The sequence below is a fragment of the Macaca fascicularis genome, chromosome 19, assembly GCF_037993035.2.
Source record: "Macaca fascicularis isolate 582-1 chromosome 19, T2T-MFA8v1.1".
NCBI lineage: Eukaryota > Metazoa > Chordata > Mammalia > Primates > Cercopithecidae > Macaca > Macaca fascicularis.
Window position 1 is genome coordinate 59951532 of NC_088393.1, and position 16698 is coordinate 59968229.

General features: G+C 48.5%; 1 protein-coding gene across 1 annotated transcript in view; it reads left to right on the top strand.

Moving 5' to 3' along the window:
- Window positions 1–6686: 6686 nt before the first annotated feature.
- Window positions 6687–16698, top strand: part of PPP2R1A (protein phosphatase 2 scaffold subunit Aalpha) — a 37685-nt gene continuing 27673 nt past the window's right edge. The window contains exon 1 of the mRNA XM_045378499.2: window positions 6687–6814. Within this exon, the coding sequence (XP_045234434.1) occupies window positions 6737–6814 (78 nt within the window). The 5' untranslated portion in view covers window positions 6687–6736. The remainder of the gene's footprint in view (window positions 6815–16698) is intronic.

Here is a 16698-nt window from a genome sequence, read left to right on the forward strand (position 1 = left end):
CTGAGGTGGGTGGATAACCTGAGGTTGGGAGTTTGAGACCAGCCTGACCAACATGGTGAAACCCCATCTCTACTAAAAATACAAAATCAGCCAGACGTGGTCGCACATGCCTGTAATCCCAGCTACTTGGGAGGCTGAGGCAGGAGAATCATCGCTTGAACCAGGAGGCAGAGGTTGCAGTGAGCTGAGATCATGCTATTGCACTCCAGCCTGGGCAACAAGAGCAAAACTCCACCTCAAGAAAGAAAGAGAGAGAGAGAGAGAGAGAGAGAGACTACTTTATTGAGGTATGACTGACATATCAAAAACTGTAGATATTTAACATATACAACTTCATGTGTTTGGAAATAAGTATACATCCTTGAAACTATTATCACAACTAATGCCATAAACTTATCAATTACCTCCAAAAATTCCCTTCCAGTTCATTTCTTTACTCTGCTTTGGTTGTGTTTTTCTTTTTGCGATAACATAAGATCTTATATAAGATCCACTATTTCAGCAAAGTTTTAAATGTACAACACAAGTATTTGTTAATCACGCGCCCTATGTTGTACAGCAGATCTCCAGAACTTGTTTATCTTGCAGGACGGAAACTTTGTACACTTTCCTTTTTGTTTTTTTTGTTTGTTTGTTTGTTTTTGCATTTTGCTTTTTTAATTTCCCCAGCTTCATCAGAAATTTTGCACACTTTACCAACACCTTTTCCTTTCCTCCCACCTCTCAGCCTCTTGCAACCACTATTCTACTTTCTGCTTCTATGTGTTTGACTATTTCGGATTCCACATATAAACGAGGTCATATGGCTAGGCACGGTGGCTCATGCCCGTAATCCAAGCACTTTGGGAGGCCGAGGCAGGCAGATCACAACGTCAGGGGTTCAAGACCAGCTTGGTCAACATAGTAAAACCCCATCTCTACTAAAAATACAAAAACAAAATTAGCTAGGCATGGGGGCGGGCGCCTGTAGTCGCTGCTACTCAGGAGGCAGAGGTGGGAGAATGGTGTGAACCCAGGAGGCGGAGCTTGTGGTGAGATGAGATTGCGCCACTGCATTCCAGCCTGGGTAACAGAGCAAGACTCCGTCTCAGAAAAAAACAAACAAAAAAAAGATGAGATCATACATTATTTGTCTTTCTGTGTCTGCCTTATTTTACTATGCATAATGTCCTTTAGTTTCGTCCAACTCTTCACAAATGACAAGATTTCCATTTTTTTCCTTTTTATTTGAGACGCAGTCTTACTCTGTCGCCCAGGCTGGAGTGCAGTAATGTGAACTTGGCCCACTGCAACCTCCACCTCCCAGGTTCAAGTAATTCTCCTGCAGCAGCCTCCAGAGTAGCTCAGATTACAGGTGCGTACCACCATGCCCGGCTAATTTTTTGTATTTTTTTAGTAGAGACAAGGTTTCACCATGCTGGCCAGGCTGATCTCGAACTCCTGACCTCATGATCTGCCCACCTCGGCCTCCCAATGTGCTGGGATTACAGACGTGAGCCACCACACCCGGCCTGTTTGTGTGTGTGGTTTTTTTTTTTTTTTTTTGCAGAGTTTTGCTCTTGTTGCCCAGACTGGAATGCAATGTCTCCATCTCCCCTCACTGCAACCTCCATCTCCTGGGTTCAAGCGATTCTCCTGCCTCAGCCTCCCAAGCAGCTAGGACTATAGGCACCCGCCACCATGCCCCGCTAATTTTTGTATTTTTAGTAGAGACAGGGGTTTTACCATGTTGGTCAGGCTGGTTTCGAACTCCTGATCTCAGGTGATCCACCAGCCTCGGCCTCCCAAAGTGCTGGGATTACAGGCATGAGCCACAGCGCCCAGCCAAGAATGTTTGTGTAGCAAAGAGTTTAGGAAGATAGCAATAGCGAGTCCCCATGGCCAAAGGCAAATTTGTTGCCTAACCACTGTAAAATATGTATATAATGATGCCTATGTGTGAAGCAAAGGTTGGGGAGGTTTTCCTATAGCCCTCTTAAAAGACTGCTTTATAAACTCAGGATTCCTCATTGTGACACACACTCACTGCATCACACACTCACTATATGCAAAGCATCTGTCCAGACCCTTTCTCATCAGTCCTGTTGGACTCGAAGTGCAAGAGGATTGACGTGAGTATCAAGTTTCTGCTTCTTTCTTGTGTTGTCAGTAATAAAGTCTGTTGGACCTGACACCAGAGTCTCATGTCTTCTTCAAGCAAACTTGAATTTTTTTTTTTTTTTTTAGACATAGTGTCTTTGTTGCCCAGGCTGGAGTGCGTGGCGCAATCTCGACTCACTGCAACCTCCATCTCCTGGGTTCAAGGGATTCTTGTGCCTCTGCCTCCTAAGTAGCTGGGATTACAGGCGTGTGCCACCATGCCCAGCTCATTTTTGTATTTTTAGTAGAGACGAGGTTTCACCATGTTGTGGTCTCGAACTTCTGGCCTCAAGTGATCCACCCGACTCAGCTACCCATATAGTGTTGGGATTACAGGCATGAGCCACTGCGCTTGGCCTTATCCTTGAAATTTTAACCAAGTAAATTGTTAGCTTACAAACAGCTAAAATCTTGAAACTTTCATAATTCTTTTTTTTTTTTTTTTTGAGACTGAGTCTTGCTTCATTGCCCAGGCTGGAGTGCAGTGGCGAGATCTCGGCCCACTGCAACATCCGCCTCCAGGGTTCAAGCAATTCTCCTGCCTCAGCCTCCCGAGTAGCTGGGATAACAGGTGTGCACCACCACACCTGGCTAATTTTTGTATTTGTTAGTAGAGACAGGGTTTCACCATGTTGGTCGGGCTGGTCTCAAACTCCTGACCTCAAGTGATCCGCTGGCCTCAGCCTCCCAAAGTGCTGGGATTACAGGCGTGAGCCACCGCCCCTGGCCTCTGAAACTTTCCTATTTCTTTCTTTTTTTTTTTTTTTTGAGACGGAGTCTCGCTCTGTCGCCCAGGCTGGGGTGCAGTGGCCGGATCTCAGCTCACTGCAAGCTCCACCTCCTGGGTTTACGCCATTCTCCTGCCTCAGCCTCCCGAGTAGCTGGGACTACAGGTGCCTGCCACCTTGCTCAGCTAGTTTTTTGTATTTTTTAGTAGAGATGGGGTTTCACTGTGTTAGCCAGGATGGTCTCGATTTCCTGACCTCGTGATCCACCCATCTTGGCCTCCCAAAGTGCTGGGATTACAGGCTTCAGCCACCGCGCACGGCAACTTTCCTAATTCTTGACAGTAACATGGTGCTATTGAAAACCACAAAATAGGCCTGGGCAACATAGGGAGAACTTGTCTCTACAAAAATAAAAAACAGGACGGGTGCAGTGGCTCACGCGTGTAATCCTAGCACTTTGGGAGGCCGAGGTACGTGGATCCCTTGAGGTAAGGAGTTCAAGATTAGCCTGGCCAACTTGGTGAAACCCTGTCTCTACTGATAATACAAAAATTAGCCGGGCGTGGTTACGCATGCCTGTAATCGCACCTACTCGGGAAGTTGAGGCACGAAAATCATTTGAACCCGGGAGGCGGAGGCTGAGGTGAGCCGAGATTGCGTCATTGCACTCTAGCCGGGGCAACAAGAGCAAAGCTCCGTCTCAAACAAAAAAGGAAACTGAGGATTAGGAAAGCCCAAGACCCAACATCAGGCATGTCTCCTAGTCCCAGAATCTCTTGCTTTTGTACACCCCACCCCCCTATGAACTCAGGTATAGTAAAATAATCTGAAATGCCGCATTAAATATTATATGTGTATATATATATTTTTTTATTTTAATTTTTTTTGAGACAGGGTCTTGGTTGTTGCCCAGGCTACAGTGCAGTGGTGTGATCATGGCTCACTGCAGCCTCGATCTCCTGGGCTCAAGTGATCCTCTTGCCTCTGCCTCCTGAGTACTACAGGGATGTACCTGATGTACTACAGGCATGTGCCAACACACCCGGTTAACTTTAATTTTCTTTTTTGCAGTGACAGGGGTCTTGCTATGTTATCCAGGCTGGTCTTGACCTCCTGGCTTCAAGCAATTCTTCCCAAAGGATTGGACTCCCAAAGTGTTGAGATTACAAGCATAAGCCACCACCACACCTGGCCTGTATCATTATATTAAAGCTGAGTTTTAGTCAAGCAAGCCTTTGGAGTCAGACTGCCCTGGTTCAAATTCCAGCACCAGAGGAGTGGGGTGGCTCATGTTTGTAATCCCAGCACTTTGGGAGCCAAGGCAGGTGGATCATTTGAACCCAGGAGTTTGAGACCAGCCTGGGCAATATAGTGAGACCCCAGGGATCTCCACAAAAATTAAAAAATTACCCGGGCACGGTCACACATACCTGTAGTCCTAGCTACTGGGGGTTGGGAGGGAGGCGCTGAGGTGAGAGGACCACTTGAGCCTGGGAGATCAAGACTGCACTGAGCACGGATTGCGTCCCTGCACTCCCAGCCTAGCAACAAGGCAAGCCCCTGTCTCAAACAAACAAATCCCAGCACCACTATTACCATCTATGAGATATTGGACAAATTCCTAAAGTTCTCTATGCCTCAGTTTCCTCATCCATAAAATTAGGATGATGCTGGTACTTTATATATCTCATAGAGTTGTTGTCAGGGTTAAATGAATGAATTTATTGAATACACTTTACTGTAGCTATTATCATTGGCATTGATCTGTATAGGTATTGATTTGTATAGGTATTTGCTGAATACTTATTAGTTTGCAGTTTTGTTTTGGCATTTTGGAATCCATAATTTGTTTCTATTTTATTTCTGAGATTTATAATGGCTCATAAGCCTTTGAAAATTCCTAGGCCCTAGGCACTTCAAAGGCCCCCAGCCCAACATCCCAAGCAGCCTGACACCAAGACAGGCACGCGTAGCTAAAAAGATCCCTAGCCTCAGAGGCCTTGGGGCTGAGGGGAATCCTGGGAATGTGGAGGGCTGGGACTGAAATATTCAACCCCCATCCCCACTTTTATGAGCAGTAGTTTCCTAACTGGAGTGGGTAAGGGTATCTGAAATAGATGCTGGGCCAGGCACGGTTGCTCACACCTGTAATCCCAGCACTTTGGGAAGCCAAGGCAGGCAGATCACCCTGAGGTCCGGAGTTTGAGACCAGCCTGGCCCAAAGTAGTGAAATCCCGTCTCTACTAAAAATACCAAAATTAGCCGGGCGTTGTGGTGGGCGCCTGTAATCCCAGGTACTCGGGAGTTTGTGGCAGGAGAATTGCTTGAACACGGGAGGCAGAGGCAGCAGTGTGCCAAGATCCGGCCACTGCATTCTAGCCTGGGCGACAGAGCGAGCCTCCGTCTCAAAAAAAAAAAAAAAAAAAAAAAAGAAGAAGAAGAAGGAGAAAAGAAAAGAAAGAAAGAAAAAGAAAGAAGGAAAGAAAAAATAGATGCTGTGGGTATTCAGAGCTGCCAGAGTGCTAGCTCAGCCCAGCACTTCAAGTAGTAGAATAAAGGAAGAGAGCGCATCCCAGGCCTTACCATCCCCATCCAACTCCCTCAGAGTGGTCCTAAGATTGCGGTGGGGGTGGGGCTTTGTTGAAGAGGTTAAAAACAGAGATTAGTCAGATCCAATCCTGCTCCCACTCTATGGAGGAAACAGATTCGAATGCATAGTCACAGCCCAGGCTCTGGGATTGAGACACATAGATGGGATTGGAGAGACAGAGAGAGAGGTTCTGGTGGCTCTGGAAGCCTAGAGAACAAGAGCATTTACGCAGAGATCTGAGAAGTGAATAAGAAAGGCAGAACGTACAGCTTGGGCAAGGAGCCTTGCTGGCACGAAAACGCAAGATGTGCTCAGGCAGCTCTGATTTTCCAGGACATCAGACAAAAGGTAAAAAACGGAGGCGGGAGACGCGCCTAGACAAGGTATTGAATACCGGCCCGAGGAACTTGGGTTTCATCCAAAGAGCAAGGCAACTGAGCTCAACACAGTGACTCCGTCTCCACAAAAATTCTTTAAAAAACTGGCCGGGCCTAGCGGCGCGAGCCTATAATCCCAGCTATTTCTGCAGACTGAGGCCTGAGGATCGTTTGAGCCCGGGGAGGTCCAGGCGGCAGTGAGCCAAGATCGCGCCACTGCACTCCAGCATGGGGAACAGAGCGAGACCCTGTCTTTAAAAAGGCAAAAAAAAAAAAGAAAGAAAAAGAAAAAGAGAGACAGCAGGGCAAGCCGCTCCCTTCTCTGGGCCTTGGCATAAATCAAACACAAATAAAAGTCTCACTCCCTCCTCCGGCCGCGCAAAGGCGCGGGGAGCCAGCCTGCCAGCCAGCGGAACCATGGCCTGGTAACCCAAAACCTGCACACCCTCCCGCTCCCCACATGACGTCACGTATTACCACTTACGCACGCGCAGAAACCATCCCCGGGACCCACCAAAGGTCAGGCTTAGCGTCCTCCCCATATCGCCCCTCATTGGCTAGAAACAACTGCTCGTCCCGGTCGTTGTTAGCAGCGACGAAGGCGGGTTCAATCTTGGTCGCTAGGACACGGCTGACTTCCGCTTTTCTTCCCCCTCCCCTAGGCTCAAACTAGTCAAATCTCGTTCACTCGACCAATGGCAAATGGGAAGTGGGCGGGACTTCACTAGTCCGGACCAAAGAAACGCGGGTTTAGGCCGGCGTAGCGCGGCCAATGGCCGTGGAGCAGCCCCTGTAAACTGGTTCGGGCGCCCCCACGCGTGCTTTTCCTCCTCCTCCCAGCTCTGCCCCCCCGTTTCAGCAGAGCGCTGGCCGCAGTCTGACAGGAACGGGACAGAGCCAAGATGGCGGCGGCCGACGGCGACGACTCGCTGTACCCCATCGCGGTGCTCATAGACGAACTCCGCAACGAGGACGTTCAGGTACGGAGGCTACGGGGGACTTGGGGAAGACGGGGAGGGGTACCTGGGGGCATGGGCAGCCCTCGCGGAGAAGACTCAGCGTTCGCTGGGAGTGGCGGAAGGGGCGGCGGCCAATCAACGTGCGTCTCTTATCTCCCCGGGTGCCCGGACTCATTGAGACGGCGCCCTCGATTGGGTGTTGGCCCAGTGAAGGGCGGGGGCCTGCGCTAGCCTCGAGGGTCCCGGGCCTGCTCAGTGCGCGCGGCGGTCCGCGGTCCGCGATCCGCGGTCCTGGGAGGTTGCGGCCAGGGCTGGGGTCGGCGGACTGGGTCCGGGAGAGAGGAGGGCTCCGTGATTGGCGGCGGCCTCTGAATGGCCCCTTGGAGATGTGGGGCGCTCGTGACTTGCTCCGAGTGGGGGAGAGCCGCCTGATGGGTCAGGACCTGGGAAGGTTTTTTTCTTTTCTGGGTTTCGACTGCTGGCCCAAGTGGGGACCGAGAGGCGAAGGCCTGCCATCCCAATTCCTGCTCTTTCTCCACGTCTCATTTTGGTTTAGGTGTCCTGAGAGGACGGGGACGCAAAAACACCCCCCCCCCCCCACCAAAGGTGGGGACTAGCCAAATTGAAGAACGAATTACGTTGTAGAAACCCGCTTCCCCATCTCCCCAGATCCTCCCATTGATCAGGATAGGGGGTGAAGGATTTGCTAAGTGGATGAACATTTCATTCTTTCTTTCTTTGAGACAGCCCCTGTGTCGCCCAGGCTGGGGTGCAGTGGCGCGATCTTGGCTCAGTGCAACCTCTGCGTCCCGGGTTCAAACGATCCTCGCACCTCAGCCCCCTAAGTAGCTCAGATTACCGGCGCGAGCCACCACGCCCATCTAATTTTTGTGTTTTTAGTAGAGACGGGTTTCGCCACGTTGGCCAGGCTTGGTCTGGAACTCCTGACCTCAAGCGATCCACCCGCCTCGGCCTCCCAAAGTGTTGGAATTACAGGCGTGAGCCACGGCGCCCAGCCCGGATGAACATTCCTGGTTATGGGATGCGGTGGCCCAAGGCTCTGAGCAGGGCTGCCACCCGCTGTGTGACCTTGTGCAAATTACTTCACCGCTTTGGGCCTCCGTGTTCCATAAAATATGGGCTAATTGTAGTCCTGGTCTTGCTGGAGGGACTTGTGAGGGACTGAACGAATTATGGCACAAATAAAAAGTCGAATGGTGTCAGACCTGTTGTAAGGGCCTGATACATATTAACTGTGATTATTGGGAGTGGTGATTAAAGAGGTCCCATCCTCCCTTTAGGTCTCAGTTTTCGCATTTATAAAATTGAACAAGGTGCACTGGGTAACCTGCCAAACGTGGGTCCCGCCTCCTAGGTTCCTGGTATATCACTGTTTCTGGGGGCAGACCGGCTGTGGTTGTATTCCTGGCCCTTCCACTTCTCACTGATTGACATGCGCAAGTTAGTTAATCTCTCTAAGCCTATTTCCTCTTCTCTTTTATGGGGATAATTACCTAGTTCGTAGGGCGGTTGTATGAATTCTTTTGTTCAGTAAACACGTGCCATGTATCAGGTATGATGCTGGGGATATAGTGGAGACACCAGTTGCTATACAGGATTCAGGTGTGAAACAGGTCAACAGAGTGTGTGAAAAGTGATGGGAAGGAAACAAACAGGATGTTGTGGCAGTGAATCCATATTGAATTGGCCTTCTATTCTGTGCAGGTCACTGTTATAAGCACTGGCATGCAGTAGGGGAGTTTACTTTGCAGTGAGGAGAGATAATAAACAGAGTATACTGGAGATAAGCAGTAGGGAGATAAATAAAAATAAGAGAGATGGGGGATGCAGGGGTTTTTTTTGTTTGTTTTTGAGACGGAGTTTCACTCCTGTTGCCCAGACTGGAGTGCAGTGGCGTGATCTTGTCTCACTGCAACCTCTGCCTCCCGGGTTCAAACGATTCTCCTGCCTCGGCCTCCCAAGTAGCTGGGATTACAGGCATGTGCCACCACTCCCAACTAATTTTGTATTTTTAGTAGAGATGGGGTTTCTCCGTGTTGGTCAGGCTGGTCTCAAATTCCCGACCTCAGGTAATCCACCCACCTTGACCTCCCAAAGTGCTGGGATTACAGGCATGTAATCCCACTGTGCCCGGCCTGGGGGATGCAGTTTTAAAGTGTGGTGAGGGGAGGCCTTGTTGAGATCAAGTTTGAGAACACACCTAAAGGCAGAGGGCACAGCAAGTACAAAGTGGGGTGGGGCAGATCCATTTTAAGTAGGCCAATCAGGCAAGGCCCCTCTGAGGATGCAGAATTTAAGAAGAGATGGAAAGAAGGTGGGAAAGAGCTGCCCAGGAAGAGGGAACAGATATGGCCATAGTTTTTTGTTGTTGTTGTTTTGTTTTGTTTTTTGAGATGGAGTCTCACTCTGTTGCCCAGGCTGGAGTGCACTGACGTGATCTCGGCTCACTGCAACCTCTGTCTCCCGGGTTCAAGCAATTCTCCCACCTCAGTCTCCTGAGTAGCTGGGACTACAGGCGCAGGCCACCACCCCTGGCTAATTTTTGGGTGTGTGTTTTTAGAAGAGACTGGGTTTCCCCGTGTTGGCCAGGCTGGTCTCAGACTCCTGATCTCAGGTGATCCTCCTGCCTCAGCCTCCCACAGTGCTGGAATTACAGGTGTGAGCCACTGTGCCCAGCCAGTTTGTTTTTTTTAACTCCAGGATCACTTCCTTCAGCTGTCTATCATTCCATCCTTCCATCCATCCATCCATCCACTAACCAGCAAACATTTGTAGGGAGTTGTTTTTGTGCCAGGATCAGAGCTAGGCAGCTTACCGGTTTATTCTAAAGGATATTACAAAGGATACAGATGAAGACACACATAGGGTGAGGTTTGGGGGAAGATGTGTGGTGCTTCTATGTCCTCCCTGGGCATTCCACCTTCTAGGAGCCACTAGGTGTTCATCTGTCTGGAAGCTCCTATGGACTACTTTTGTGCTACAGCCCAGAGTTGCGTAGTTGTAACAGAGATGGTCTGGCCCTCAAAGCTTAAAATATTTGCTTTCTAGCCCGTTGCAGGGAAAAAATTGCCAACCTCTGACTTAAACCATCTGAATAACAAATTACTGGGTGCTTGCTCAATGCTAGGTACAGTGCAGAGGAATAACACTGACAATCTTATTGAATTCTCATAATCACTCTTTGAAGTAGGTCCTGTCCTTGTCCACACTTTCCAGATGAGGAAACTGAAGCACCATAAATAACGTGGCCAAAGCTGTGTAGCTGAGAAGTGGAGGAGTCAGGAAAGGAAGTAGGACCTAAGGGTGGAATAGAGTCTGGGGTGGGACACACGGTTGCTGATTATATTCATATGCCAGATATTTTAGTTGTGTCTGAGATAGTTCAGGATACTAGAAGGAACACAGGATATGAAATCCTATAGTCTTGATTTATTTATTCGGCAAATATTTATCAACACCTCCTATGTGCCAGACTCTATTTTAGATACTAGACGTACAGTAGGGAATAAAGCTGCCCTTCCGGGGTTTACATTCTGATATGGAAGACAGTAGATCTGTAATGGGATGTCAGTGGCAGTAATTGCTAAGAAGAAAAATTGCTGGGCATAGTGGCTCAAGCCAAATTCTAACACTTTGGTTATATTATATATATATATTTTTTTGAGACAGAGTCTCACTCTGTTGTCCAGGCCGTCTCTGCTCATTGCAACCTCTGCCTCCCGGGTTCAAGTGATTCTCCTGCCTCAGCCTCCCGAGTGACTAGGATTACAGGTGCCCGCCACCACATCTGGCTAATTTTTGTATTAGTAGAGAGTGGGTTTCACCATGTTGGTCAGGCTGGTCTCAAACTCCCTGCCTGCCTCAGCCTCCCAAAGTGCTGGGATTACAGGCATGAGCCACTGCGCCTGACCAGTTCTAGCACTTTGGAAGGCCAGGGTGAAAGGATCGCTTGAGCCCAGGAGTTTAAGACCAGCCTGGGCAACAAAGTGAGACCCTGTATCTACCAAAAAAAAAAAAAAAATTAGCTGGTGTGATGCCACAGGCCTGTGGTCCCAGCTACTCAGGAGACTGAGGTTGGAGGATCGCTTGAATCAGGGAGGTCAAGGCTGCGGTGAGAGCCTGGGTGACAGTAAGAGAGATCGAGGCTGCGGTGAGAGCCTGGGTGACAGCAAGACCCTGTCTCTAAAAAAAAAAAAAGAACAAAATAAGACAGGTACAGGGAATGGAGCAAGCACCTGGGGCTGCCGTGTTAGATAGGGAGGTTAGAGAAAGCTGCTCTGAGGAAGTGGTGTTGAACAAGGATTTGAATGAAATGAACAGGTCATGGAAGAGCAGTCTGGGCAGAGGGAATGGTTGATACAAAGACCAGGAGTGGGAGGATGCTTGATGCGTTCAAAGCACAGCAAAAAGGCCAACTGAGGCAGAGAGAATGGCAAAGTGGTGGGAGGTGAGGACTAGACCAGGACTAGATCAGGTGAGGCCTGTGGGCCAAGGTGAAGGCCTTGAAGCGGGGGGTGGGCGGGGGAGCGGGGAATTGCAAGGCTTTGAGTAGGAATGATGGGTTCTGATATAATTTTAAAGGATCCTTCCTCTGGCTGTCATAGGGGTTGGGCAGGAACACTGGTCCTTTGAGGTGCCTTTACAGAGCACCCAGGACCAGTGTTAGCATGTAGTGGGGAAGTGTGGTTACAGTCAGGACATGTTGAGGGGAGCTGATGGGATTTCCTGGTGGGTGATGCAGAGGGAAGAGTTGAAGATGACTGAAGTTTGAACCCTCGCTCTACCAGTTTGCTCCCTGTGTGCCCCTGGAGCAGTACTTTCCCCTCTTTGGGCCTAGATTCCTCGTCTGCAAAATGGGGATAATGATGAAGAATCAGCATGTGCCTGGTTGTGAAGATGCAGTGAAATTGGCTTATGGGGCATGTGAAATTGGCTTGTTCAGTGTGCTGGTTTACCTACGGTAGTCATATGGCTGGGATTGAGTAGACCTGAGGAAATGGGGCATCTGGGGAACCTTGTGGGACCACATCAGCAAGTGCTAAGGCCTGGGTTGGGAATACACTGGGCTGTTTGTTTGTTTTTTTGGTTACTTTCAAGGAAGCCATTGTGACAAGCCAGGCCCAGTGAGAATGGATCAATAGACTAGGGTCAGATTGTGTTGGGCCTTGTAGGCCAGAGTAGGGCCTTAGCTTTTATTCTGATTGTGAAGGGAAGACATACTACATGTGGGATATACCATATAGATTCATATTATGGAAGGCTCCATGGGTTGAATGCAGGATGGGTCTTTAAAAGTGGGTCCCCTTTCCAAAGGCGCATGTAGTGGAAAGGGGGATTTTATTTGTTAAGTCACCACAGAGCAGGCTCTGTGCTGAGGCCTGCTGGGACACAGAGAGTCCCAGTCTCGGGTGGTAAGTGCTGTCGTGGAATCATATATATAGGTGGACTCTTTGGAAAATCCCAATTCCTATTCTCTCAACCCAACAATCAACAACACAGAAGAAGACTTCCGTGACTAAATGTGTGTTGTTGGGGGAGGGATTCTTCTCCACCACCAAGCAAGCAATCAGTTCTGCAGCGCACACCAACTGAGTGTCCTCCAGCTCAGTTCAGACACGACCTGGAGACAGTGTTGGGTCTCACAGGTTAAGGGCTCAGGCCTCACTGCCCCTTGACCTTCGCCTTCAGTTGCCATTCTGGGCCTTCAGAACTTCTGATCCACCTGCTTCAAGTTGGAGTTCCCATGACCACCCTGCCTTTGGGGTTTGATTAATATGCTAGAGCAGCTCTCAGAACTCAGGGAAACACTTAAGTTTATCAGTTTATTATAAAGGATAGTATAAAGAATACAAATGAAGAGAGGCATAGGGTGAGCTATGGTGGAAGGGGTGTGGAGCTTCCATGCCCTTCTTGGGTGCACCACCCTCCAGGAACCTGTGTGTATTCAGCTGTGTTGACGCTCCCAGGCCCTGTCCTTATGGGTTTTTATAAAGGCATTGTTAGGTAGGCAGGGTTGATTGAACCTGGTGATCACCTTGACCTTCAGCCCCTGTCCGCTCCATGGAGGATGTGGGGTGGGGCTGAAAATCCCAACCCTCTAATCACGTCTCTGTGTTTTCCATGACTGTCTTCCCAGTGACCATGGACCCCATCCTGAAGGTATCAGTCAACATTAGCATACAAAACCCACCTTGGAGATTCCAAGGATTTGAAGAGTTGTATGCAAGGAAATGGGGATGGAGCCCAAATCTGTATTTCACAGTATCACAACTGTAGCAAGTGCTTGGTGGGGACCCGCTTGGGAGATAGTCAGTACACAGGGCATTCTCCTCAGAATATGACATGATCAACCGCCAGTCAAGATTTCTTAATGATGATATTAATAGCTTTTCTGTCAGGAATGTGACAGGAACCCCAACCAAGAGTTGTTTAAACAAGTGAGAGTTCTTTTTATTTCTCATATAGCAAGTTCAGCAGCTCAAAGCTATCACAGAATTGGGTCGGCTTAAAGATATCACAGAAATGCGGTTTTTTTTGACTGGCCTATTTTGGTTATAAGATTCCAGCAGCATCTGCTGTCCTAGTGGGACTGCACTTTTTCGTGCAGTTTACCAGGGGCCAGCTTAGGACACAGAGGTTCTTCCCCACCTCCCTTTTATGAAGGAGGAACATCTCTCCTGAATCTCCTCAGCAGACTTGCTTGTATATCTCTTTGCCCAGAACTAGGTCATGTGCAGAGTTAGTTGAGGTTAAGTTTGGCTATAAGTAGTAGGAAAACTCTAAATAACAGGGGCTTAAGTGAGCTTGAAGTTTATTTCTGACTGATGACCAAAATGTCTGGTGGCAGTCCAGGCTTCTGTGGCACTTCATGGTGTCAGGGTCCCAGGCTCTTACCATTATATGCTGCTTGTGTCCTCCATTCTACCCTCCCTGTCCCCCAGGTTACCTCAGGTCCCCAAGTTGGCTGCGGAAGCCCCAACCGTTATAACTCCATTCCAGACAGGAAGGAGGGAAGATAAGTGTGAACCCCATCCCTACAAGTTGCACAAAACATTTCCACTTGGATTTTACTGGCCAGATGTTAGTCTTATAGTCACATTCAGATGCAAAGGCAATTCAGAAATGTCTTTTCCAAGGGTCATGTGTACAGCTGAAAACCAAGGATGATGAGCAGCAGTGTAGCCCAGTATAGGACCTCTTAACTTGGGGATCATCTGCAATTCCCAGGCGGGTCCATGAGTTTGGACCTTCCTGGGAATTATAACATCTTTATTTTCATTAACCTCTAACTTACATTTAACTTCCCTTCTGTTATGAATTATAATATCCCTATGGTATATCATAGATAGTATTAGCAAAACCCGTGACTGTCGCCAGAATGTGTTCACATGTCATTTCTACTATTATACATACCTTCTAGTGTCGTTTATGTTCACCTCTGTTTCAAAATTGTGTTCATTATTAGACCTACTAAAGGGATTCATGGCACCACCCCACCCCTCTACAAAAAAAAACCCCCAAAAAACAAAGCTGGGCGCAGTGGTTCATGCCTGTAATCCTAGCATTTTGGGAGATCGAGGTGGGAGGATCGCTTGAGCTCAGGAGTTTGAGGGCAGCTTGGGCAACGTAGTGAAGCCTCATCCCTACAAAAAGTTAAAAAACTAGCTGGGCTTGGTGACACCTGCCTGTAGACCCATCTACTTGGGTAACTGAGGTGGGAGAATCACTTGAGCCCGGGAGGTCAAGGCTACAGTGAGCTGCGATCGTGCCACTGCACTCCATCCTGGGTGACAGAGCGAGACCCTGTCTCAAAACAACAGCAAGAACAACAAAAAAGAAAAAAGAGCAAATATGAATCCATAGTACTGGTTAAGAACCTGGTGGCTAGGATTCAAATCCTGGCTTTGCCACCAGTAAGCTGTATGCAGTTTACCTCCCTGTACCTTTGTGTTCTCTGTCTTAAGATGGGGGATTCTGTATTTCCCTCATGGGATTGTGAGGGTTAAATGAGTTAAAACATTAAAGCCTGGGGCGTAGTAGAGATTAAGGAAATATTTGCTGTTATTATTCTGTCATGGTGGAAAAAGGGAAAAGAAACATAAGTGGACCAGCTGCCACAGTGTCCTTCTTAATAATCTGAACAAAATCAGGATGCTGTCAGTGAGGCGTGCTTGCCACGGCTGCCATTATTAATCTTCCCCTAGTGCTAGGGTGTCCCTGTAGAATGTCTTTTTTTTTTTTTTTTTTTTTTTGAGACGGAGTCTCGCTCTGTCGCCCAGCCCAGGCTGGAGTGCAGTGGCGCGATCTCGGCTCACTGCAAGCTCCACCTCCCGGGTTCACGCCATTCTCCTGCCTCAGCCTCCCGAGTAGCTGGGACTACAGGCGCCCACAACCGCGCCCGGCTAATTTTTTGTAATTTTTAGTAGAGACGGGGTTTCACCGTGGTCTCGATCTCCTGACCTTGTGATCCGCCCGCCTCGGCCTCCCAAAGTGCTGGGATTACAGGCGTGAGCCACCGCGCCCGGCCGTAGAATGTCATTTTGTACTCAGGACAACCCTCTGAGGGTAGGTATTCTCATCATCCCCACTTCACAGATGAGAAAATTGAGGCTCAGAAAGGTACAAGGATTGCCCAAGATTCCACAGCTAATATGTAAGCAGTTTAGCCTTGAACCTGGACTTTGCAGCCCTGTAGTACCACCCTAGGCCACCTTTCTCAAGCGTTGATGATGCTGTCTGCCTGAAGAAACACATTTAATGAAACCACAAGCAGAATCTGGAAGAACAGCAGTGGGAGGAAGGGGACTCTGTGCCATGGGAGAGCAGCCTGATTGTCATGGGCCCACCTCTTGGGCATCCCCAGCTTCAAGTTGGGGTTCCCACGACCCCCTTGTTGGGTTTGATTAATTTGCTGGAGCAGCTCACAGAACTCAGGAAACACTTAGATTTACCAGTTTATTATAAAGAATATTGCAAAGGATGCAGATGAGGAGATGCATAGGGTAAGCTATGGGGGAAGGGACGGGGAGCTTTCATGCCATCCCTGGGAATGCCACCCTCCAAGAATCTGCGTGTTCCGCTCTTGGGAAGCTCTCTGAATCCTATCCTGAATCCTATCCTTTGGTTTTTGTGGAAGCTTTGTCATACAGACATTTTTGCCTAAATGACAGCATGATGTTGAAATTGAGTCAGGCTGCCCGGCTTCGTTGCTTTCCAGTAAGTGACAGCCTCGCCTCTGCGCATCAGTGTCCTCACCGGTGAAGTGGGTATGCTACTAACAATACATACTTCCGAGCAGTTAGGAGGCTTCAATGTGTTAATCATCCATGTCAATAACTTGGAATGCTGCCAAGCACATAGCAAACAGTAAATGTTTGTTGCTATGGTTCTGACATTTACGATTATGATTATTAATTGTGATTATTCCCTGTACCATCTCATTGTCCTCAGGACTGCTGCTCACCTAGTGTGGCGCTAGCCCATGTGTATATTTCCCCATAGCTCAGCTAAGAGAAGAACACACAGATCAACTTGGAGAAAACAAAGAGGAAAGAAATAGACAACTAGGTCAATACTCCCCACAGTATTTTATTTTGTTTTATTTTAATTAATTAATTAATTTTTTTATGTTTTTGAGACGGAGTCTTGCTCTGTCACCCAGGCTGGATTGCAGTGGCGTGATCTCTGCTCACTGCAAGCTCCGCCTCCCGGGTTCACACCATTCTCTTGCCTCAGCCTCCCAAGTAGCTGGGATTACAGGTGCGTGCCACCACACCTGGCTAATTTCTTTTTGTATTTATGGTAGAGAGAGGGTTTCACCGTGTTAGCCAGGATGGTCTCAATCTCATGACCTTGTGATCCGCCTGCCTCGGCCTCCCAAATTG